The 26,871-nt window shown below is 38.5% G+C and overlaps 1 protein-coding gene across 2 annotated transcripts in view; it reads left to right on the top strand.

The window, feature by feature from the left end:
* Window positions 1–26,871, top strand: part of TPRG1 (tumor protein p63 regulated 1) — a 202,197-nt gene that overhangs the window by 114,072 nt on the left and 61,254 nt on the right. For both annotated transcript variants that reach the window (XM_028100915.2, XM_088025057.1), the window contains one exon: window positions 18,331–18,507. In XM_028100915.2, the coding sequence (XP_027956716.1) occupies window positions 18,331–18,507 (177 nt within the window). The remainder of the gene's footprint in view (window positions 1–18,330; window positions 18,508–26,871) is intronic.

Here is a 26,871-nt window from a genome sequence, read left to right as displayed (position 1 = left end):
CTGAGTTTGGAGTCAGAAGACTTGGGTTTGAATCCTGGTTCTGCTACTCACTATCAATGTAGCTCAGTAAACTTACGTAGGTTTTGCCATTTGTTTTTTAATTAGGGTATTTGTTTTAATACAGTCCTTAGTCCATTAGAAATTCACTGTTCTTGACAGAAGCACAGCTACTGTTAATTTTTGGTGTATTTTTCATTCCAGCTTTTCTTCATGCATCTTTGCCAAAGATCGGTTATGATATTAATAAATAACATTTATTGAACATTTAAATTGTACCAAGTATTCTGATAAGTGATTTCCCCTCACTTGCCATTACACTGGTATAATACACATGACTTTGATGATCTCTAAATGGCACTTTCCTTGGGTTTTTCCTCATATTTTTCCTTGTTACCATGTAGTTTTTATAAAGTTACTTGACCATTCATCTATTATTGGATGATTACTTTCCAAACTGTCAGTGCCTACATAAATTTGATGATTGATACTATTCTTTTAAAACTGAAGCCCCCAGTAAAGGATATTTACCAGGAAGGCAGAGTGAGGCTCCACAATTGGAAAGAGAAATGAAAATATATAAGGCATTCTCCATTTATGTTTTGATTTTTAAAAAAAGGAATAGTCTATAACACTTTGTAGTTAAAAAGTGCTCTTCTTCATTTAATCCAATCTTCATAGCAGTTATCTGAGGTAGAAAACATTACCTCCAGTTTGGAGGTGAGGAAACCAAGGCTCAGAGAGTAACACAGCTGTAAACAGAGCTGGGGTTCCGACGCATTCTGTGGCCCTGACTTTTGCTAAAATGATCCTTTTGCTGTTGTGCTCAGATTCCATGTGTGCCCCTTTCTGGGTTGTGGTCTGTCATTCTTCCAGCAGAAACAGGCTGGATAAACTCAGAGTTCTGTTTCTGGGGCTGGGTGGGGTAAATGGAAGGGTGCAGGACGTCTCTGCTTAACTTAGAAAGATTTCCCAGAAGAAAGAGCTATCCTAGAAGCTTAAATAAAAAGAGAGGCATCCTGAGAGAGAAAGGGATGTTGAGGAACAGACAACTAGGAAGTATTTTCCAGGCACAGGGTGCCCCAGGCGCTAATGGATCCCCAAAGCAACGCTTTGGGTGATCACTTTCATACCTGCACTCACATTTGATCCTCAAACAGACTGATGGGAGGAGGCCAAGAGGAACTATTGGGTTTATTTTATGGATGAAGAAATCCAGAGATTAAATGACCTGTCTAAGGGCAACCACTTATTAAGGTCACGGGAGGGCTTGACTTCACAGTACCCCTCACTCAGCCCCATTGTTGTCTTCCCGTCATGTGGCTCGTGCCGCTTTTTGTGAATTTTCATCTCCCGAGACAGTAATCCCCACAGTTTAATTACCTGAATGCTCTTTGCGCCTGGGTCAGGTTTCTTTGTTGATTGTCTGTTGTTTGCAGGGAGGAGGGCAGAGACTCATTGAGCAGGTTCAGGGACCTTTTCCTCTTTTCCTCTCCCGATCTTACTCTGCCCGTGCTGTTCATTTGACCCTATTTAGTGTTTTCCCAGAATCAACTAAAAAGTCAGATACCTGTAGGGGTGGGTCGGTGCCGCGGATGGGCTAAGGCCAATCATACTTTCTCTTGTCCCAGTCTAACTGTAAGGAGTGTTGAACTATGTTTTTAATGAAAAATACTGCTACTGATAATTTTTAAAAAGTAGAAAGATCCCAAAGAACCCTGAAAACCAGGGTTTCTAATCTTTTTAGTCATAAGTAATAAATGTCCTATACAAATTGAGGTAACATTCTGAAATGTGTCTCCTCCCCAAACCCATCCATTTTTGCATGCATTCTATTCTAGACCTTCCTTTTTTTTTTTTTTTTTTTAATTTTTTTCTATTCTAGACCTTCCTACTCAAAGAGTGATCTTAGAATGAGTAGCATCAGCATCACCTAGGGATTTATTAACAGGGCTCATCCTCAGGACCCACTGCAGACATACCAAACTTGAATCTGTTTTCACAGGATCCCCAGTTGATTCCTATATACATTAAAATTTAAGAAGCCCTTGTTCAGGTCACTCTCATGCTTATCATCCGAGGACTTTAGTGGCTCCCCACTGCCCATGGACCCTTCTGCTGTGTCTTTAAAACCCTGCGTGTCATGGAATGAATTTTGCTCTCTAGCCTTATTTACTATGATTTACTTATTACTAGCCTTATTTACCCTTTAAAAATTCTCAAAGTGAACTGCCTACTGGTTTCCCAAAGTTCCTGATGCAATGCTTTGACATCATCATCATGATTGTACTCACTCGCTTTACTTATTTTGTATGTCATTCTCTCTTTTCTGTTTGTTCAGAACTTTCCAGTCTTTCAGAAGTGTTATGTCTATAAAGCCTGTCCATATTAATTCACTCAGAATACCCCCTTCTTTCTGGTCACGTTATACTCCATAGCATAGCTTACTGTGCTCACTGTGAGGAAAGCATTCCTTGAGGCAGAGCCTGATTCTTTTTTACTTTTTTTTAAGATTTTATTTATTTATTTGACAGAGAGATAGCACAAGTAGGCAGAGTGGCAGGCAGAGGGAGAGGGAGAAGCAGACTCCCTGCTGAGCAGGGAGCTCGATGCGGGGCTCGATCCCGGGACTCCAGGATCATGACCTGAGCTGAAGGCAGATGCTCAACCGACTGAGCCACCCAGGCACCCCTGGGCAGAGCCTGATTCTGACTGACATTTGTCCAAGCCCATCTCTGCCCACTTCCCAGTGGTGTCTGCCATGTAGGGGCTAGAGCCCATCAGGAACTTGACTTGAATTTAATTCTGATGGAGTCATCCACTGTTTGAAGCCCTTCACTGACACTAGTAGGGTCCATCCATCGAGTCCTGCCTCCATTTCCCTGGGCCTCCAAGAGACCCCTTGCATCCTTGGGTGAAAGCACTAAAGCTGGAAAGTGCCTCGAATCCATTAAGATGTTAATGACCTGTGGCAGGACTCTGGCAGCAACAACAGCACCTCTGTGGCCAGAAACCATTTATACTGGGTGGGTGTTTTCGACAACCACTTAATTAAACACGTTGCTTTTCTCTATAAATTCCTCATGGCAGCAGACGCATCCAGATAGCTAATGGTCCCTGAGTGACCTGAATTATAGGACAGCGAGGGCATTTAGTTACTGCAGTCACAGATGTACTTGGAAATGTTTGTTTTCCCAAGACTGCTACCAATTAGGGAGGAGTCAGAAAGAGCCGAGGTGAAAAAAGTCTGGTGCGGCTAAACGCCCAGTTCCATCACTTACTAGCCATGTGACTTTGATTATACAAATCTCTTATATCCTCCAGGCCTCAGTTTTATTATTTATAAGATGGGGATGGAAAACAGGTTATTAATTTAAGGATTAAATTACTTAATATATGTAGAACCCTCACAATTTTTGCACATGGTATGTATCACATGAGAGTTGGGTTTTATTTTTATTATTATTGTTATTGTTAAGATTTATATTCACTCATTCATACATTCATTTGTATATTCACCAAGCTCCTCCCATAAACCAGACTCCACCCCAAGTGACGAAAATACCGAAGCAACAAGACAAGATTTTTGTGTTCAGGGAGGTCTCTGTCTGGAGGGAAGGAGGATATGTAAATGAAGTCAAAACAGAGTATGATATATGCTGATATAGAGTCCTGCAGATGATCTTTCAGGAGCATAGAACTTTGTGTTTGTATCGTTGACTTAGGTAAAGGGGACATCCAGGATTAAAGAAGAAAGAGAAATTTCCAAAAATATATGATGAGGAAGAACATCCCAGGAAGAGGGAAGGGAAGAATATATGTAGAGTAATAGACAGGCTCAAGGAACCACAAACAGTTCAGTGTGTCTGGATTATAGTGATCAAGAGGAAGAGAGCTAGAAACAAGCTAGAAAGGCAGAAAGGAAACAGAAAGTCAGGAATTTTGAATTCCAGGTTAAAGAATTTGGATCATATTTTTTCTTGCAGTCACAAATCAGAGATGCATAGGTCATTCAAATACTTTTAAATCGGTTATATATTTCCAGTTGCCAACATCATGTCACTCCCCATTACCTTATACTGGCCCCTCTTTATTCCCTTGATACAGTGATGTGTGGTGGTCTCTCCCAGTCATGAGAGCCATCTGTGTGCATCTCTTCTGACTACATGATCAGTGACCTTACCTTGGCATCTTGAAATCAGTTGTGGTAGGATAATTTATACCAAAGAAATGAAATGAGAACATTGTCATTATCTTTATTATTATTTTAGAAAGAGTTTACCATTTGCAGCACAACACTGTCATTATGTTTCCTTTGTGAGCACTGTAGGCATTTCTTTCTTGAGTTACTGAAAGATATCAAACAGGAGGTTGACATCTTTGGAAAGGTAATAGGTTCTAGAAATATTTTACCAATAATCTAAACTTAATCTTGATTATTTTGATGCCTGCCAATGTGTGTTTCAGTAAAGAAAACAAGTAAGACCTCAATCTTAATATTGAGGCTATCAACGCATTTGGGCCTTTACAGCTGTTACACAAACAACTGTTAAAGAGTCTTATGAATAAACATGCTGCCTGATTCACAAACAGTAATTTGTGTTTACTCTATGAGGTACCTAGGTTGTCCTCAAATGCCCTATTTTAGGGAAGATAGGGTGGGTCTAAGAAGAGTAATCCCTGTGAAGAAGAGGGAGCTTCTTCCACTGGTCTCTTTAGTAGAAACTACAGAGTTTAAAAAATGAAATGCTGTGCTATGTGAATTAATAAAAATGTAGACATCTGAGCAAAGAAAATTACCCAGGACAAAGAAAGAATTGTATAATGATAAAAGGGTCAATCCACCAAGAAGACAGAACAATCCTAAATGTGTATGCACCAAACAAGAGAGCTGCAAAATATGTGAAAAAAAAACTGATAGAATGAGAAGGAGAAATAGACAAACACATGATTTTAGTTAGAGACTTCAACACCATTCTCTTAATAATCAATATGACAAGTAGGCAGAAAGTCAGCAAGGATTTAGAAGAACTCAACATACTGAGAGAATCCAATCAACATTTATAGAACACTCCGCCCAGAAAAAGCAGGATAAGTGTTCTTTTTAAGCACCCAGAGAACATATACCAAGATCCAACACATCCTGAGCCACAAAACAAACCTCACCAAATTTAAAATAATTGAAATCATTCAGAATGTGTTCTTTCACTACAATGGACTCAAACAAGAAATTAATAACCAGAAGAGAACAGGAAAATCTCCAAACACTTAGAAACAACACAACATATTTCTAGATAATCCAGGAGTCAAACAGGAAATTTCAGAGGAAATCAAAAGTACATTGAGCTGAATTCAAATAAAAAGACAACATGTCAAAATGTGTGAGTTTCAGCTAAAACAGTTCTGAGAGAGAAATTTATAGCACTAATGGAAGAATGCTAAAGACAATTAAGGGAAAGTCTCAAACCAATAACCCAAACTCCTGCTTCAAGAAACTAGAACACAATAACAATAAGAAAACAAATTTAATGGCAACAGAAGGAAGAAAATAATAAGGATAAGAGTAGAAATCAAGGGGAGCCTGGATGGCTCAGTCGTTAAGCGTCTGCCTTTGGCTCAGGTCATGATCCCCAGGTCCTGGGATCAAGCCCTGCATCAGGCTCCCTGCTCAGCCAGGAGCTTGCTTCTCCCTCTCCCGCTCCCCTTGCTTGTGTTCCCTCTCTACCTGTCTCTCTCTCTCTCTGTCAAAAAGATAAATAAAATCTTTAAAAAAAAAAAGTAGAAGTCAATAAAAAAAAATGGAGAAAATTAACGAAGCCAAAGTTGGTTCTCTGAAAAGTTCAATAAAGTTGAGAAACTTTTAACAAGGCTGACAAAGAAAAAGAGAAGATATGGATTACCAATATCAGAAATGGAATGGGATGTCCCTACAGACCCTGCAAACAACAAAATAATAAGTGCAAAAAATAGTAAGTGATTTTAACTAAAAACTGCACACATAAATTTGCCAATTTAGATGAAATGGATCAATTCCTCAAAACACTCAAATGACCACAACTCACTCAGTATAAAGTAGATAATTTCAACAGCCCTATAACAATTAGAAAATTGAATTTGTAATTAAAGCCTCCCCAAAAAGGAAATCTCCAGGCCCAGATGGTTTCACTGGAGAATTCTATGAAATGTTTTGAGATGAATGAGCACCAATTTACATAATCTTTTTCGGAAAATAGAAGAGGAAGAAACAATTCCCACCTCATTCTATGAAGCCAGTATTAACCTGATACTAAATCCAGACAAAGATAGGAAAAAATAAAACTACGAACCAATATCTGTCATGAATATAAATGCAAAAATTCTTATTGAAATGTTAGCAAATAGAAATTAAGCAACTTATAAAAATAATTATATATCATGACCAAGTGGGGTTTATTCGAGGAATATAAGACTGGTTCAGTATCGGAAAATTAATCAGTGTAATCCACGATATTAACTGGCTAAAGAAGAAAACTTAATGGTCAGATCAATTGATGCTGAGAAAACATTTGGCAAAATTTAACAGAGTTTAACACACATTTATGGTAAAAGCTCTCAGAAAAATAATAGAGGGGACCTTTTTCAATTTGATAAAGAACATTTACATAATACCTTTAATTAACAACATGCTAGTGGGAAAAGACTAGTGTTTTCTCCTTAAGATTGGGAAGAAGGCAAAGGAGACAACTCTCACTACCACTATTCAACAGAGTACTGGAAGCTCTAGCCAGCACAATAAGGCAAGAAGAGGAAATAAAAGCCACACAGATAAAAAAAAAAAAGGAAGAAATAAAAACTGTCCGTAATTGTAGATGGCATGACAATCTTTGTAGAAAAACCGAAGAAATCTACCACAAAATTCCCAGAACTAATAAATTACTTTAATGGAGTTGCAGGGTACAGGATCATACGAAATCAGCTATATTTCTATAGGCTAGCATTAAAGAAGTGAAAACAAAAGTACAATAACACTTATAATCACTCAAAGAAAGAAATGTAAATCTAATAAAATATGTATAGGACTTGGCATGCTGATGAAAGAAATCAAAGAAAATCTAAATAAGTGAGAGAAATACCATATTCATAGATTGGAAGATGCAGTATAGTCAAGGTATCAATTCTCCAACATCTGACCCTGTAGGTTTAACATGATTCCTTTTCAAAATCTCAGCAAGATTTTTTGCAGCTGAAAACAATATTATTCTAAAATTTTTATGGAGACAAAGGAATCAGAATAGCTGGCACAGTTCTGAAAATGAAGAATAAAGTGCATCTCATTGACAGCTCCTATTTTTTGCTCTGTGACTTCAGCCTCTGGCCATGGCTGATTGGACAAAGAGGAGCTAATCCATTAGCTGGCCCATGACCCAAAAAGACAGCTCAAAGAAATGCTTCGGTCTAAAAGAATTCCTGATCTTGAGCATTTGAACTGGGAGAAACAGCTAGAATGGCTATGAAAGTGGATCTGGAAGTTCAGGTACAGTCAAAATGAAGGAGACAAAGGTCATAGGCAAGGTGAAATTAAAGAGGAACAAACACTGGTAGTAAGCAGAGGGAGCACGGTAGTCAAGAGGGAACATGCGATGTGTGGAGAGACCCAGAAATCATTATAGAGACAGCCCCTGAGGGGATAGCTTTTGTTCCTTGCGGATTTCCAGCTTTCATAAAGCCCAACTGTGCAATGGTTCCTGCTCTTGGATTTCTGTGGGATTCCTCAGAGTATTTATGTATCTCCTCCTTCTGGGCTTGCCTGATCTGGGCTGTGTCTCCTGTACCCAAAGAGCTGAACTAACATAGTACAGTCAATAGACATCTCTCCCATTTAAAAAGAATAATACAATGGAGGTGGCAAGAAGTGAGCATTTGTTGTATCTTGTCTCACTGTTCTTTCTTCTCTGCCGCCTTCTCAAAATTAGGCCTTGTTCTTCTGCCAGCTTTTTGGGCTTCTGATCAAGTGAATACCCCAAAGTCAGTTCAGGGGAGGAGAGAGCTCCTCAGGGAGTGGGCCTCCTATTAGCCCCTGGTGTGCTGTGGGGGACTTGAGCTATTCAACAGCTATTCAGTCCTTTTGTGGAGAAGAGAGAAGGATGGGGTGTGCCCAGAGTCTTTTCTTCTGGGTAGCTTTTAAAATATCCTCTTACGGATGGTACTGTGACAGGGAGAGCAAAGTTGCCTGGTTGTGTGGGAAAAATAAATGGGAGAAGCAGCTGGTTGGGATGTATATTGCCTGGGCTGGGGGGTCCCAAAAGCTGGATTCTGGTCTTGCCTCTGTCACTTAGTGCTGGATGCATGTCGCTTTATTGGGGCTTGGTTTCTCCATCTGTAAAGCAGAGGGTAACAACCATTTAATATGAAAAGCATTCATCAATCACAAAGAAACTGTGGTTGTCCCAGCATGGCATGTGGCTTCTGCTTGCATCTCCCTCTACTCCCTTACTTGTTCCTTTTGCCTTGGTCATGCTGGCTTCCTTGCTGTTTTATGAAATGTGATGGATCCTGTCTCTGGGCCTTTGCACTAACTCTTCATTTTACCTAGAGACTATTTCCACAGATACTCTCATCTCCCTTTTACCTGGTCTCTATGTTTATGTGTCCATTTCCTTTTGTCTGTGTGCCTGCCTAGAATGTAAGCATGAGAGGAACAGGGACTTGTTTGGCTCACCACTATACCAGTAGAGTGTGGAGCATAATAATGGACCAATAAATATTTGTTGGATCATTAAGGGGGATTATTTTTGGACTGGATACCTAGTATTGTTTCTCTAAAGAGATACTTCCTTGGGGCACTTTGGTGGCGCAGTCGGTTCAAGGACATCCGACTCTTGATTTGGGCTCAGGTCATGACCTCAGAGTCATGAGATTGAGTCCTGCATTGGGCTCCACACTCAATATGATCTGCTTGAGATTCTCTCCTCTCCCTCCGCCCCTCATCCCTGCTTGTGCACTCTCTCTCTCTCTCTCTCTCTCAAATAAACAAAGAGAGAGAATCTTAAGCAGGCTCCACACCCAGTGCAGAGCCCTACTTGTGGCACCATCTCATGACCCTGAGATCATGACCCGAGCTGAAATCAAGAGTCTGATGCTAACCAGCTAAGCTACCCAGGCGCCCCTGTTGCAAAATTGTTTGAAGGGAATTTAAAAGAATTCTTCTTCATTGTTTTCTTCTTCTCCTCCTCTTCCTTCTTCATCATCACCATCATCATCATATTAATAGCCAATGAAAATTGAGTACTTTATGTGTGCTTTGTATTTTACTAAATGCTCTATAGCACTATTTTAAAAATTCACAACAACCCTATGAGGTATGTATATATTATTATTATTTTCATTTTAGAGATTTGGAAAAAAGGATTTTAGAAAAGATAAGTAAGTTTTGCAAGATCTCACAGCTAGTAAGGGGCAGAACTGCATCTCTAACTCTGGGCTGTGTGATAGAAAGCCCACCACTGCTCAGGAAACTAGCACTTGAAATGTACCATGAAATGAAGGCCCATTTATGGTTAAAATGAGTCTTAAGCTCACAGGAGTATTGACAAAACTACTGGCCAGGTGCAGTTTGTCTTTAGGACAGGGACATAAAAAAAGAAATTAACATTCACAAAGCAATTTCTCTGTGCCAGGACTAGGTTGGGACTATGACATAATATAATGATTCCTTCTGGTTAGTTGTTTTGGCTGGGAGACTAAGAAGCAGAAGAGGTTCACTCCTGGAGTTTAAAGAACTTTTGATAAAGTGAGGGTGGTCATGATTAATTATTTGCATTAGGAAAGTACTCCTTAGAAATACTCGGTAGCTTTCCACTCTGAAAAGTTGGGTAAGTCCACAAATCTTCCAGTGCCACCTACAAATTCTTTGGGTTTAGGCTCAAAATGGTTCCACCTCAGTGCCTGAGAGATCAGCTCCTGAAAATGTTTTGGTCTTTTAAAACCTTCTGTATCTGGATAGCTTTTAAAAGGAGAGATGCCCGGGATTCCATCTCAGCGATCCTGAGTCAGAATCTTTGTGGGTTCTACCCTCCCTTTTTATGGTAATTCTGTTTTCATGATTTTCATTTACATACTGTGCAAACACGTGTCTTCCAACAAGTCATTCTGTGCATGTCGCTCTGCGTGTTTGCACATGCTGTTCCCTCCAACTAAAATTAATTAATCTACTTTTTGCATCAAGCTATTTAAAAAGATTCTTCAAGCACACTTTATCCAGAGCCGTACCTCATTTCCTCGGTGGTATTAAATGCCTTTCAGTAGAGCAGAGTGGTTAATCAAAAGCATGGTTTCTAAAGGCAAATACCCTCTAGAACTGTAGTTCCAGAATTGGGCAAGTTATTTCACCTTTTTATGTTTTAGTTCCTCATTTATAAAGTGGGGAGAATGACATCCTCACAGGATTACTGTGAGCATAAATGAAGTAATTTATACGAAGAACTTAGACCAAAACCTTATTCAAAGTAAGCATTAAATCAATGTTAGACATTAACTGGGATTTCCATAGCACTGTATACAGATTTCCATGTTATTATTAATCACTCTATACCATAGTACCTGATTTATGTTCTCCCACATTAGATTATAAGCTTTTAAGGACAGGGATAATTATAGAGGACTTTATAGTCTGAGGACCTACATAATGTCTTTAATAAAGCACAACTGATCCTTGAACAAAGAAGGGGTTATGGGTGCTGAGTCCCCACCCCTGTAATCAAAAATCCATCTATAACTTTTGACTCCCCAAACTTTACTAAGAGCCCACTGTTGACTAGAAAGCTTACCAATAACACAGTCAATGAACACCTATTTTGAATGTTATATGTATTATATACTGTATTCTTACAATAAAGTAAGCTAGAGAAAAGAAAATGTTATTAAGAAAATCAAAATACTGGGGCACCTGGGTAGCTCAGCCACTAAGCATCTGCCTTCAGCTCAGGTCATGATCCCAGGGTCCAGGGATCGAGTCCCATGTCGGGCTCCCTGCTCCACGGGAAGCCTTCTTCTCCCTCTCTCAGTCCCCCTGCTTATGTCCCCTCTCTTGCTGTGTCTCTCTCTGTCAAATAAATAAAAATATTTAAAAAAATATCAAAATACATTTACTGTACTGTACTATATTTACCAAAAAAAAAAAATTGCATATAAGTGGACACACACAGTTCAAACCTATGTTGTTCAAGCATCAAGTGTATAGACACTCAGCAATATTAATTGATTACATGAAGAGATTTCATTTCCTTCCAAATGAATGGTGGTTTGGTAAAGAGGAGAGCATAAGGGTTTAAAGTGAAACATACCTTGGATGAATCCTGGCTGTGTTATTTGGAGCATGTTAGCTTCTTGTGTTAGTCAGCTTAGGCTGCTGTAACAAAATGTCCATAGACTTGGTGGCTTAAACAACGGACATTTATTTCTCACAGTTCTGGAGACTGGGAAGTCTAAGATCCTGGAGGGAGGAAGTTCTGTCTCTTCCTCTTTTTTTTAAGATTTTATTTATTTTTATGACAGGGAGAAACACAGCGAGAGAGGGAACACAAGCAGGGGGAGTGGGAGAGGGAGAAGCAGTCCTCCCGCCGAGCAGGGAGCCGGATATGGGGCTCGATCCCAGAACCCTGGGATCATGATCTGAGCCGAAGGCAGAAGCTTAACGACTGAGGCACCCAGGTGCCCCTCTTCCTCTTCTTATAAGGACAGTGATCTCATCGTGGGAGCTCCATCTCCATGACCTCATTTGCACCTAATCACCTCCCAGTGGCCCCACTGCTTACTACCATCATTTTGGAAGTTAGGGCTTCCACATTGGAATTTTGAGGGGAAATAAATATCCAGTCTGTTGTACCTCCCTGAGTCTCCGCTTCCTCACCTGTACTCATCCAGACTGTTTGATGGAGATTAAAACAGGTAATATTTGTATAATATCTGGCAAAGTACCTGATCCAGAGAAGACCCCCAATAAGTAAAGGCTTTTGATTATAACCTAAGATAAATGCATGGCAGAATTATTCATATGCATGCAGATCTCAGAAGCTTCAGAATTGTCATATATGTATGTATATATATGGATATACATACATATACACATACACACATATAAATTGTATATATATGTATAGTTTCCTAAGTAAAGCTCATTATTTATAGTTTTATTATATTTTTTAGAACTCAAAAACTCCGTTTTCTGAGGAAAAAAATGGCCATTGTTTTCACTTATTCAGGAAAAAGATAGTCTTTGTGGATACGTGAATGGATGTTTCTAGGTCCATCCTATCTATGTTTTATGGGGACACTTTGTCTATCCTACAGGGGTATACATTAAGGAAGTGTTAAAAAAAAAAAAAAAAACTTAATCCTCCTGAAAACTTTTTGCATGTGTTTATTCCAAAGAATCATTCCTGTTTTGCAACTTGTGCTTTTTCAACACAGAGATCTTCCACCTAACAGCAGGAAATGAAGTGTTGATCAAAGAACATTCTTCAAGGGCATCAAATAGATAGATGCCTGGGGTTCCTTTTCCTCAGCCCTGTGAACAGTGGACTGGAAATCTAGAGACCTGAGTCTGTGGACTTGTGTTAAAATTATAAAATCTCGTCACACCTTTGGGTGCCATATTAGCTCTTCTCTACATGGTTTCATCTCACATCTTAGAGAATTGTGTATTCCTTAAGAGCAGAATACTCTTCTCACTATTCCCAGTAGCCACCACAGAACTTGGAATATGCCTGGCTCTGTGGGGTAGTGGGGAGAAAACCGAACCACAGGAAGTCAGGTCAGGGGATCTGAGAACAAAGAAGGTTTGTGGGTATTGGGTTTTTATTAGAATACTGTGTTTACTTGGAGGGTCCCCTATTTTAAACAAATTGGAGAGGCCCCAGGAAAGAAAAACCAAATGATTGAAAGAATTTAATGTGGATTATTTAGCTAAAGGTTTTTTAAGACTTCACTTAACTCAGGGGGAGGGAAATTGCTTTGCTTCAATGCTATGCATTTTTCATCTGTTTATGTTTCAAGAGCAAACCCAAATTGGATTCTCTTCAGGGCCTGGAACCCAGTGGGTGCTCAGGGAATATGTGTGGAATGAATGATTCAGTGTTTTCCTCCTGGGTTGCCGATTTCTGGCTAGCCAAGAAACTGTCTTCCTCTTTTAAGGTCTGGGCTATGCTAAGAGACTGGAGGGGCACACGAAGGAAGATGGATTTGTTAACCAGGTATAGTCACTCTATTCAATATTAGGGAAGCTCTTTCTATTGGATGGTGTGTGTGTGTGTGTGTGTGTGTGTGTGCGCGCGCGCGCGCGCGCACGCACGCGTGCATGTGTGTAAGTATGGTGGAATAATGTTAGAAAAAAACATTTTTGGAGGAAAATAATTTCAAAACCACAAATTGATGTGACACAGCCTTAAAAGAGCAACTGAAAGTATTGTTGGGGTAGGGCTGTGGCCACTGGGAAAGCATCTGGATGGTTTGAGTGACTGGATGGGAGCCCTGGAAACTTGCTCTGACCGGTTGCCGGTCATTGCTGGTTCGCTGTTGCCCTCTGCTGGCAAAACTGTTGTCATCCCAGGAAACCACAAATCTCACAGAGTTCCTAGATTCCCTTTTATACTGGGGTGTCCGGGCCCTTCATCAAATAGGGAAATGACGCTAGTGCTGAGGAACAGCAGTGGCAACAGGGGATGCGACAAATCCTCTGTCAGGGGACACTGGGTCTCACAACTAAGAGGATGAATCTTATGGTTTTAGTTTTTCATGCTCTGCTCACTTGCTAAGACCATGATCTCTCTGGGCTCTGTGTTGGGCATAGTGAGGGGACGCGAACAGGACCAAAACACCTCTCTACACTAGGGTGTCTCTCATCAAATGTGCGGCAACAAGAGGATATTCTGGAGACAGACATCACTGTAATATAGAGCAGATTGTGATTTTGAGCTACAGCTGAGGCTCTGATAAAAAGCTTCTGTGTATTTAATGCAAAGAAAGACGACATCTACTTTGTGGGGGGTGGGCTGGAGACTGGTGAAGGTGAGTCTCCATGAAATAGATAGCATTTAAACTGGGGATTTGAAGGATAGGTGAGATTATTTTTTTAAAAAAAGTATCTCTTTATCATAAAAGTAGAATATGTTCATTGCCAAAAGAAATTAAACACTGGCTAATAAAATCATGAAAAGAAATGGAAGTCATGTGAAATCCCAGCACTCAGAAATAATCACTGTTACCATTTTGATCTATGGATTTGTTGTTACAAAGTTGGAAGTATCCTGAAAGTAACATTTTGTATCCTCTCTTTCTGACTTTTAAGGCATGAACATTTTCCCAATGTTACTGATTAGTTTTTGAAACTGTGCTATTTTATGGGGGAGTATTTCAATGTGTAAACGTGAGGATAGGATTCCCGAACAGCATGAGCCAAGGCATATGGCTGCACAGCACAAGGATTGTTCATTCTTTACTAATTCATTTCAGAAATACTTTTTGGACACATGCAACCTTGGAGACAGGATGTGAAGAACTGACTGTCTTTGTGGCATTTATAGTATAGGAGAGGAGGCAGACACTAATTAGGTCATCATAGAAATAACTGTAAAATTGTATCTGGGATAAATACTATGAAGGAGAAATGTGTGGTGTTATGTAAGTGTACATTAGAAAGAACAGAAGTAGTCACAGAGGTCTGGGAAAGCTTGCCTGAACAAGGAGTAATTGAGCTCAGCACTATAGCAGTTAGGTAAAGAACCTCAGGAGGAAGCAGCATATGCAAAGTCCCTTTAGTAGGAGTGGGCATGTTAAATGCAAGAAACTGAAAGATCAAGAAGAATGAGGGCAGAGTCTTGGCCTGGGATGAGGTTGAAGAAGTAGGTAGGGCTTGACCGTGGACAGCATCTTAGACCAGGTGAAGAACTTTTGTCATTTCTTAGAAGAGCTCTGGGGAACTGTTGAAATGTTTGAAGCTAAAGTGGAGAGGTGGGGGCCAGATTTGTTTTTTTCAAAAGGTCCCCCTCATTGCAGTATGGTGGAGAGGTTAGGAAGGAACAAGAGCAGAGGTAGGTAAAATGGGTCTAGGTGACTAGTAGTCCAAACCTTGTAAGAGGGTGATTGAAATAGTCTAAGCAGGAGGTGAGGGAAGACTGGATTGGGGTTGTGAAGGTCAAGATGGAGCTAAGTGGGCGGTGTTGAGAAATATTTTTGGAGTCAAATGTTTAGGACCTGGCAGGTGAGGTGAGGAAAAGGGAGAGTTCAGAATGACTCCCTCCTAAGTCTCTGGCTTGTATAACTGGAAGGAGGGTTCCTTTCCAACATTGGGAACACTGGAGGGGGAACAAGGTTTGAAAGGGACAATGATAGGTGTTTTCTCAGGGGAGAGGTTTCCCAGAGAGCACAGTCCCAGGAGTGGTATATATCATCACATCAGCTCCTTCCAGAAGTGGGTTTTATCACATTCTCATACCAACTGAAGGACCCTCTATTTGGAGGTGGATGGTACTGGGAAGAAAGCTCATACCATGGCTGGGTTTTGTGTCTCTCTACCTTGTCTTTAAAATGAGGGTAATAACATCCAGTCCAAAGGGTTGTTGTGAGGATTAAAAGGACCATCAATATCCAAGGACTTTGTAAATCTCCATAATATGTTACTGTTATTCCTATCCCTATATTTGTTGTGGATATTGTTGCCAACCCAACTTCAATTATGTTAATATTGGGAATATGAAATTCAATGTTTTTTGCATGAGTTATTTGGGGAAAAAGGTGTGATTGAAGTCTAAATAAATACATATACCACCCAGGAGCTAGAGATGTGGCCCCAAACTATTTATAAATCTGTGTGTTTACTTGAATTCAGACTTTCCCGACATGTAAATTATGCAGAATCTGTGTCACAGCAGAGCACTCTGTGTTCCTAAAAAGAATTCTCTTTTTTCCCAAATCCTTTACCTTTTAAAATAAATCTCATTATGGAGTGCTGACATTTTCAGTAAAACCATTCAACCAAAAGCTGTGGTTTTTTTAGACTAAAACCAAGTCTGGTTTATTAGGCAGCAGCTTTTTAACTTGCTGCTAAGTAGATGCAAGCTATTTAGAGAAATTTATGTAGATATCTGATAAGACATTTCAGAGTCCCCGGTGTCTTTCTGACTAAGACTGAGAGTGTTAAACAGATTATCTAGAATTCCTTCCTTTTCTCTCTGCGTCAGGAGTTGAGTATGGCAGTGTTATTGGAGTGGATGGACACAGTCGAACCAGGATTTAAACCAGATCTCTCAGACTGTACACCATATTCTACTATCTACTATCATATTATAGTTGACTGACTTCAGATGTGATTTTCTTCAAAGGGTTGTGGGGGATGTAGAACTAGTACTGATACCACCTCATGGCCACCGTACAGTAGGGCCTCTATCAGTGATCCCAGCCTTCTTGTTTTCCCTTTTTCTGCTTTTCTCTCTTTTCTTCTCTTTTCTCCTTTTTTCTCTCTTTCACACGTCTACTGTTCCTTGCACTGATTTAACTTCTGACTTGTCTTACTTGTCTTTGTTTAGGTTATGCTCTACTGGGGAATGGCATATATCTGGGTTGCCCAAAATTCCTTTGTGACTGAGGTCCCTGCCACTGATAATAATAGCTGATTTATAGAGCACTGATTGAGAATCATTTCCCCTAATCCTCTCCCCAAACTTAGATGAGTGCTAGTATTGTCTCCATTTCACAGATAAGGAACATGAGCCAAAGACAGGTCAAATATCCTATCTTGCAGAGTTAGTAAATTATAGAGCTGGAAGTTTTCACTCCCACCCTCATCTAGCCCAACAACCTTCAAAATTTTTGATTAGCACTCATCTGTTCACTCAAGAGATACTTATTTAGTGTAGGCTATTTGACAGGAACCGGATAGAGTGAGTAGCCCAAGGGACACAGTCTCTGCCTTCATGGAACACACACACACCATGGAACACACACATACCCCCCCCCACACACACACAAACACACAGACACACACACACACACACACACACACACACGACACTGAGCTCACACTGACTGGCATTGTCCTCCCTCTGTACTATGGTGTCCATTCTGATCAGTCAGTGTCCACATGGTACTTCTAAATGTTTTACATATCATTCCTTCTAACAAAAAACAATGGGTTTGGATGCTTTGAGAGAGCATGATAGAGAGCCAAGTTTATACAGAAACTGAAGAAATACTCTTTGCATGGGACATTTGACTATGATTTGGACAGTTGAGGTTCTTAGCTTGCTATGAGATAATGCTGTAGTCCACAGGTAACTTGGATTTGCTCCTAAGATCAAAGAGATGCTATTTAATAAAATAAACAGGGGAGCGATGTCATTCTGTTTGCATTTTAAAAATAGCACTGTGGTTACTCTGTGAGAATGGGTGGGAATAAGATGCCCATTCTGTCTTTACATTAGATTGATTCTGTGTCGTGAGGGTTCAGGTATGAATCAGTCACAGATCATCCTCTACAAGTCTCTTAGGGAAAACAAAACATGTACAGAAATAATTCTAATAAAAGTCATGAGTGCTATATCCTAAAGACTATAGTAGATAGACAGCAAAAGTGCTGTGGGTGAGAGGATTTACAGACCATGTGCACTTCCTTCTAACCAGACACCACTGTTTGGATTTCTTCCTGTTTTCTCTGGTGGAGATTCTGTTGAGTCAGAATTTTCCATGCATGCCCTGAAAGGGTCTCAAGGCCAAAGCAAATCAATGTAGTAAACACTGATCTAGTGTCTACTTTGTCCTTGGCTCCTAAGAACACCACTACACTTGTTCAAGGTTATGATAGGATGAACAGATGCAATGATGGCTTGGGGATGAGTGCACCTGTGTTAGTCCCCATTTCATCTCCACTCAGCAACCTAACTTTTGGGGATTAGAAAAAACAAGTGTGTGGTGAGTAAGGTTTGTGGTAAGAATTGAGTTAGAAACATAGATGTTTTGGTGTCCTTGGAGGAAGATGAAGGTTTTCTAGTGAACAGGGAAGATGTGAAGGAACATGAATCAGGTAGCTGCCAACATGGTACAAACTTGTCATTCCCCTCATGGATCCCTTCATGGGTACTCATCTCTGGAATCATATATTTTCTGCAATCTTCCATCTTCCCTCCTCCCTTGGTCATGGAACTGGACTGAGAGAGGATGGCATTAGGTATTCCTCAACCCCTCTTCTGAGGTGATCAAAGCTCCCTATTTTCTGTGTTAGTAGGGATGTTTCAGTGAGTGCCATTATCTCTAACTTGGAAAGACCACAACATCAACTCTTATTTTCTGTGATAATTCCTACAGGATAGACCACTGGAACAATGAGAAGGAGAGGATTTTGCTGGTCACAGACAAGACTCTCTTGATCTGTAAATATGACTTTATCATGCTCAGCTGTGTGCAGTTGCAACGGATTCCCCTGAGCTCTGTCTACCGAATCTGCCTGGGCGAGTTTGTCTTCCCTGGGATGTCACTGGACAAGTGAGTGTGATGCCTTAGATTTGGAAAAGTGGTTCGGTGGGGCTATGTCACGTAGGGAGTCAATCACAAAGTTCAGTTTAGAATGATAAGCTGGGTGAAGGGAGAAAAGTAAAGCTCTACAGCTGAATTAATCAATTATTGAGTTTCTACTGTATGTTGGACACCAGGGATACAACTTTAAGTAAATTTGTACTTTAATATGAGACCATGAGAAATAAATAGTTGAATGTAAGGTGGAAAGAGCTGTGGGAGCATGGAGGAAATATTCTCAACCTAATTTGTGTGGCAGAGAATCAGAGAGGCTTTCCTGGAGAAGGATTTGAGCCTATATTTGACATTGGGTGGGAGTTGGCCAAAGAAGGAGAACAAAGTTTAACATTCCAAGCTGAAGGAACAGCACAGCCAAAGGAGTAGAGGTGGAAAAAAGTGTAATGCGTTTGGAAATTGAAATTATTCTGTAAAGCTGAGTGGACAGAATCTATGATGGTTAATAGCTCTTAAAAGAAGTCTGTTTGAGATCTTCCCTGGGAGCTTAGTGGAGATGACATCAACCATCTCAGAGATGTTGACATTCACCAATATACCTGATGAGATCTGTAGAAAAGGGTTGCTGAACTAAGCTCTTCTTATGGTCTTGGAAGGAACTGCCTTTCCTAAATATTTTATATCTAAGCCCGAAGGACAGCCTTTGAATGTGAGCTTCTCCCATTGAATGGTGAACTCTTTGAGGGCAAGTACATTTTTTTGTTTGTTTAGTTTTGTATCGTTAAACACGTGGCCTTGGCCTGGCACATAGTAAGAGCAGGAAAACATTTCTACAATGTTGAAAAAAGCACAGTTCAATCAAGTGGTTGGTTTCCTTACAAAAAACACACCGTATCAAAGATCTGTTTTTTAATTTACTTTTCATGGATGTAAGATGCAACAAATTGATTTAGTTTGCTGAATTTTTGAACTGGTGGATTTTTCAATTTTATAAGCAATTGTAAATATATTTTTAAACATCTTAAAATGTTTATTTTCAGGAAATCTCTCTCTCACCCTAGACTCTCACTTCTCAAGCATTATCTCCCTAGGTAATAGCTGGTAATTACATGTTGTTGTTGTTGTTTTAAAGAAATAGTGTGCAAATATACAAGAACACGAATGTTTTTGTGTGTATTTATGTGTATTTATACGTATTTCTAAGTAAATATCTGCATGTGTACATTTATCATAAATTATATATCCTTTACTGGATCTCGCAGATTTTGATATGTTGTGCTTCTATTATCATTCAGCAAGAAGTAGTCTCTAATTTTTCTTGTGCTTTCTTCTTTGAACCATGAATACTTTAGAAGTTGTATTGGCTAATTTCCAAATATTTTGAGTTTTCTTAAGATTTTAGTATTATTTAATTTTAATTTAGAGAACATACAGCCTTGATTTTAATCTTTATAAATATATTGAGACTTCTTTTACTGATTGAGCGATAGTACATCTTTGTGAATGATCATGTTCATTGGAAAATAATTTTGTATGTAGTTTTCTATAAATATCAATTAGTTTTTTATGTTTGACAGCATTGTTTAGGTTATCTGTATTTTTACTGATTTTTGTCTAGCTTTTTATTGGTTATTGAGAAAGGAATGTTGAAATCTACTATCATCATGGGGTTTTCTTCTTGCCTCTTTAATTTTATTATTTTTTGCTTCATGTATTTTGGGAGTCTGTTATTATGTACATATACATTTATGATTAATATGTCTTCCTGAAAAATTGAGCTTTTTTTCATGATGAAATGTTTGTTCCTCTATCTCTAGCAGCATTCTATGTGTTGAAATTTATTTTTATATTTAATATTATTATATCCACTCCATCATTTTAATACTTATTATTTTGCATAGTAAATCTTTTTTTCATCCATCTGCTGTCCACGTCTTTGTATTCAAAAGACATTTGTTATAGAGATCACATAATTGAGTCATGCTTTTAATCCACTCTGATAATCTCTGCCTTTTAATTGGAATGTTTAGTTCCTTTACATTTTATATAACTTAATCTGATTGAAGTTGAGTCTACTTATTATTTGTTTTCCGTTTCCCCTTTCTAGTTTTTATTCCTATATCATCTTTTCAACCACCTTTTTAATTATTTAAGTCTTCCTAATTGAATTTTAATATTTCTGTTGGCTTTTTAGCTATAACATTTTATATAATTTTGTGGTTGCTTTAGGCAGAGTTTCTCAACATCAGCACTGTTTACATTTTGGGCAGGACAATTCTTTGGTGTGGGAAGCTGTTCTGTGCATTGTAGGATGTTTAACAGTAACTCTGGCTTATACCCACTAGATGCCAGTAGTACCCTGCTTCTGTTATGATAATCGTAAAATGTCCCCAGACATTGCCAATGTACCCTAAGGGCAAAATCACTCCATATTGAGAACCATTGCTGAAGGAATTATAAGTATTTAATTTTTCACAGTCTACTTAGAGGTAATATTGTAAGGCTACACTTCAAACAGAAACCTTGTAAACATATTGTTCTAGGAATGTAAATGTTGGATATGGTATAATAAAGTTGGTGTGGCCACAGGAGAAAATGAGAGGGCAGCTGAGAAGAAAGAAGTTTATTATAATCACAGGTCCAAGATAGGGGGTCACCATATGCCACATAGGGCCACAGGGGAAGTTCACCAGTGTTGGTCAGGAGGCTGAAAGGGCAGGAGCTATGGGAAAACTTAGACCATAGCCTTCACTGGAGTTTCCACAGGAAGGGCAAGGCATGACCGGGTAATCAATTTGGGGATTGGCTAGTTTTAATAATTTTGGTGGACTTTAAGCCATAGGGGTAATCCATTGTTTCTTAGTACCTGACCCTGGATTGACTAAGGCAGAAGAATGTTGCCTCATGGTGTTTATGGACCAGATAGAAGAGGTATGGTTCTGGGTTGTTTTATATGCATATCAATGGTGTGCTCTGGGTTGGGCCCTTTGCTATCTCTTAAGAATTGGCTAGCTCCAAGAGGGGCAGTCTCTCCCCAGACAGAAAGGCTTCCTTAATATGTCAAAACATCATAATATACATTAAATATATACCTACCTACATACATACACATGTACAATATGCATGTAGCAGTATTTACACCCCCTCCGCACTGACCTTCATGGTGCAGTTGTCATGCATATTACTTCTATGTGCATTTTAAAACCCACACAATAATGTTATAAACTTTGCTTTAAGAAATTATATATGGGGCATGTGGGTGGCTCAGTTGGTTAAGGGTCTGCCTTTGGCTCAGGTCATGATCTCAGGGTCCTGGGATAGAGCCCCCACATCAGGCTTCCTGCTCAACATGGGCAGGTCTGCTTCTACCTCTCCCTCTGCCCCCCCCCACTTGTGCTCACGCTCTCTCCTCTCAAATAAATAAATGAAATCGTTTTTTAAAAAAGAAGTTTTATGTATTTCAAAGAAATTAGGATATATAATTGTATTTTGTATTTAAATAGATATTTTCATTTCTGATATACTTCATTTGTTCCAGAAGATTTAGATTTCCTTTTGATGCCATAGTCCATCGATATGAAAAATTAATTTTTACTATTCCTTGTACTGCAATCTACTGGTGATATATATTTTTTAAACATTTTTATTTAGCCTTCATTCTTGAAGAACCTTTTCTTTAGTTAGGGAATTCTGACTTGACATTTTCTTTTCTTTCAGCACTCTCAAGATGTTGTTCCACTGTTTTCTGGCCTCCGTAATTTTAGAAGTTCACAGTTACTTGAACTGCTATTCTGTGTAGTCTCTTGCTGCTTTCACATGTTACTTTTATTTTTAGTTTTCAGAAGTTTGACTGTGATGTGCCTAAGTGTGTGTGTGTGTGTGTGTGTGTGTCTGTGTGTGTGTGTGTGTGTGTGTATTTAATCTTGTTTGGGATTCCCTTGAGCTTCTTGCATTTAAAATTTGTGTCTTTCAACAAATTTGGAAAATTTAAGGTTATTACTTTTTAAAACTTTTTTTGTCCCATTCTCTGTGTTTTTTTTTCTTTCTGATACTTCAATTATATGTATAACAGAAATTTGGCATTATCCCACAGGTATCTGAGTCTCTATTTTTTCCTAGTCTCTTCTCTATCTCATCTTCAGATTGGCAATTTCTATTGATGCAACTTCACATTTACTGACATTTTCCTTTGTCATTTCATTCTGCTATTAAGTCTATCAAGTATTTTTTTATTTCAATTGTTCTTTTTGTTTTAAAGCATCCATTTAGTCCTCTTTTATATTTTCTATTTCTCTTAAAAGACTTCATGTATTTTCTTTTCTTTATGGGTATATTTTCCTTTATCTTAACGTAATTACAATAATTACTTTAAAGTTCTTCCTGATAGTTCCAACTTATGGGTCATCTCAAGCTTATGGGTCATCAATGGATTGCCTCCACTGATGGTCCTTTTTAACGATAGGTCATATTTTGTTGGTTCTTGGTATACTGATTACTTTCAAATTTGTTCCTCCTGGCATTGTGGAGATTTCCTTTATTCACTCTCTAAAGCCATAGGTATAATTTTTATGGGGAGGAGGATGGGTCTTTCGGTTTGTTTTTTCCATTTTGTGCAGAATTTCTAGTTGTTATCTTCAGAAGAGCTAGTCTGCTGGGCATCTATGCCTAGATATTGAATTTCTCTGAATGCTTTTATAAAAGGCATCTTTGGAGATATTATTTATTTTTCTCCTTAGATCTAATTAATATCATGAATTATGTCACACATTTCTTAACACTGAAACATTTTTGTACATTCAAGGTACAAATCCACTTGGAATTATTATGTTATAATTTAATATTCCATTGAATATTCACTACAAATTTTGAAAGTGTTTTTGTATCAATATTCATAAATTTGATTGATATTTAGTTTTCTTCTATTGGTCTGTCTTTGCAGATTTTGGTATTAATATTAGATAATTTTTAAAAGACAATGTTTTTTTTTTCCTTTCCCCCTCTCTTGATTTTACCAAGTAAAGAAATGGATTTATCTTTTACCTAGATGATTGGTATATTTCACCTATGAACATGGAAGGACCTGGTGCTTTTTAAGGACGAGTAGCACTACAACTTTCTCGATTTTCACTATCGTATTGGCATGTTTAGACATTCTCTCTCTTTACAGTTTCTTTAATTTATTTTTTTACTAGAAAATCATTCCATTTTATTCAGGTTTCTAAATTTTCATTGAACTGAGAGAAGTAAGAAAATAGATGATTAAAAGAATAATAAAAAATTATTTTAGATGTAATACTTTTTTCCTTATGTGGGGATTTGAGTAGCTAATAGTTTATTTCAAAGTACCACCTCTTTTTTTTTTTTTTTTTAAAGATTTTATTTATTTATTTGACAGAGAGAGAGACAGTGAGAGCAGGAACACAAGCAGGGGGAGTGGGAGAGGGAGAAGCAGGCTTCCTGCTGAGCAGGGAGCCCGATGTGGGACTCGATCCCAGGACTCCGGGATCATGACCTGAGCCGAAGGCAGACGCTTAACGACTGAGCCACCCAGGCGCCCAGTACCACCTCTTGAGTGTACTTGTTCACTATAGAAGAATTCATTTTCCCATTTATTGTTTTTTATATTTATCTGTATTTCCTAGTGCTCTATTTGTGTATATTCTGTTGTGCATTTTTCACTTAAAGTTTAGAGTTGTTTTATATTAGATACATACGTTTTATGAATATTAAATTTTCTTTAATTATGCTTTACCAGATATAATGTTTTATTATGTTTCATATGCCCTTTTATTTTTGTTTGTTTTATCTTTGATTCAAGGGTATGATTAAGGCAACTTTTTTTTTTAAGTTGGAAGGTTTTGACTCCTTTGAAATATATTATTAATTTCTAGTTTTATACATTGTTTTTAGAGAATGTCTTCTCTATTTCTGTGTTTTTGGATTTACTGAATATTTTTACATTTAAATTTAAATAGTTAATTTTTATCCACATTTCATAAATACTTGAATGTGCAGTCTCTGCTTCTATGTAGAGAATTTGATAACTGGTACTCAGATCCACTATCATTATGCTATTTTATATGTCTTCTCTGTCTTTGCCAATTAATTAATTAATTATTATTATTTTTTGGCTACTTGATCTGTCATAGACTGAGAGAGGAGAATTAAATTTTCCTTAATTACTATGGTTTTTTTTTCTTACTTTTGTGACTTTACATTATGAATGTTGATACTGTCTTGTTTGATGTAGGAACACTTACAGAATTTGATTATTTATTTTAGATTACAATCTTTTCCTTATAAAGTTTATCTTCTTTAGTGCCTTGACTGTTTTTGTTCTTGTCTGGTGAATATTGTAAACCTTAAGTTGTTTTTCTTTGCATTTTCTTCATATATATTTGCCTAGTTCTTACTATAAACCTGAGTCTCTTTGTTTTTCAAATGTTCTTCTATACAGCATATAATTGAATTTTACTTTGTGATCCAACCTGGGGGTCTTTTCTTTAAATTGGTAAGATGAACCTACTTACATATAATGATATGACAGTGATAATCTTCATTCTCCCCTCTTGATTTTTGTATTATTGTATTTTTAAAAATATATTACCATATTTTCTAGATTTCCTTTGCCTTCCATTGAGTATATATTTTTCTTTTTTTTTAAGATTTTATTTATTTATTTTAGAGAGAGAGAGAGAGAGAGAGAGAGCACCCGTGCATGAGCAGGGGGAGGGGGAGAGAGAGAGGAAAACAGAGGAAAGAATCCCAAGCAGACTGTGCTGAGCACAGAACCTGTCCCAGGGCTCGATCTTCCAATCCTGAGATCATAACCTGAGCTGAAACCAAGAACAGGATGCTTAACTGTATGAGCCACCTAGGCACCCCGAGTGTATTTTTCTTTTAACAAGAAGGTTTATAGTCTATCTTTTTCTATGGATGACTGTAAGTGTAACTTAGCATAGTATTTTTATCCTAGCCTTTTCGACCAATATCTAGTGACTTCCTAATATGAACCCATTTACATTAACAAATAAGAAGTCATTTCTTTCATCGTCTTTTTTGTACTTCTCCGTCGTTCATTTTTTTAAAAACATGCCTATACTGATCATTTTTAGTTACTTCAGTGGTTATTTAAATAATATGTTTCCACTTGATGGGTCATCTTAAATAGCTTACGTTGAACCTCCATTTTGAAAAATAAGAAATCTGCATATTCATACTATTCCCACATTCTCTCATCTTTCATCTCCCTTCTTTCATTAGTTTTACCAGACAAATTTCATTTTTTATGGCATATTTTATTTTATTTCCCACGAGGCACCCAATTATTACCACAGGGAGTTGATGTAATTCCAGCCCTCCTAATTAACTTGTGTGGCTTTCTCCAGATTTGCATTCTGGGGTTAGGGAGAGAAAGCCTGTGCCAACAGCTGGCCTGTTGGTAAATCTGAAGGGCTTTCCTGGGCCCTAGGAAGTAGGAACACAGTGTGACAAAGGGGTGGTGTTCTAAGTAGTGCTCAGTTTTCTAGCAAACCTCCATAGTAGATTTCCGGACTAGGAGTGGAGTCCCGGGTTTCAGCCCTGATTTTACAGCTATTAACTTTGTTTCCTCATCTCTCAAAAGGTGACATTAATCATCATTCTGCTTCATTAATAGTCTTATTGTAAGGTTCTAATGAGATAGCTTGAAAGCATTTTGTAATACGCCTCATAGATATCAGCTGTTAACAAGTTCTGATTTTTCTCCCAGATAAAGGCTTTTGTTAACATGGAACGAAGTAGGTTGATTTGATTGTTGTCTTTGTTTCCAAGTCGGTTGGCCCTCCTTTGTTGGGCATTAAGTCACCATTATAGGGTCAGAGGTCAGGCAGCGGCAGGCAGAGGAGGAAGAGGCAAGGGAAAATCAGCTGCTGAATAATCATAAGCCGCTTCCAGAGGAAAGCTTGGACAGAGTCAGAGAAAATTCTCTGGTCGTAAGATGCAGGGATTTAACAGCCTCCTCCGGCTGTAGGTGGTAATGCTGACCTTGTTTTCCAAACACTTTTACCTCTCCTGGGCCGTTTGCCCTTCAACCCCCAAGGATAAATACGGCTGAGTGAATACAGTTTAGAGACGAGACAAGACAAAAGAGGTTCTGGGATTGGGGCACCATCAGCTGTTTAGTATCAGAGCTGCGTTTCGAAATCAGTTCTTCCAACTCCCTGTCGAGTGTTATTTTTGGATAAATAATATTTTATTTGCTTCTTTCTCTCTCTCTCTCTTCCCTCCTCCTTCCCTTCCTTCCCTCTCCTCTTTCTCTGATCTTGCCTCTGTGTTTTTCATCCTGTCTCTTCTCCTTTCCTTTTCTCTATCCCTCTGGGTGAAGATAATCTCCCCTGT

This window comes from Eumetopias jubatus, unplaced genomic scaffold (genome assembly GCF_037043125.1).
Source record: "Eumetopias jubatus isolate StellerSeaLion01/CBP00866 unplaced genomic scaffold, mEumJub1_p1.0 scaffold_1, whole genome shotgun sequence".
NCBI classification, from domain to species: Eukaryota; Metazoa; Chordata; class Mammalia; order Carnivora; family Otariidae; genus Eumetopias; species Eumetopias jubatus.
Note: the sequence above shows the minus strand (reverse complement) of the source record. Positions and strands in the feature narration are given on the sequence as shown.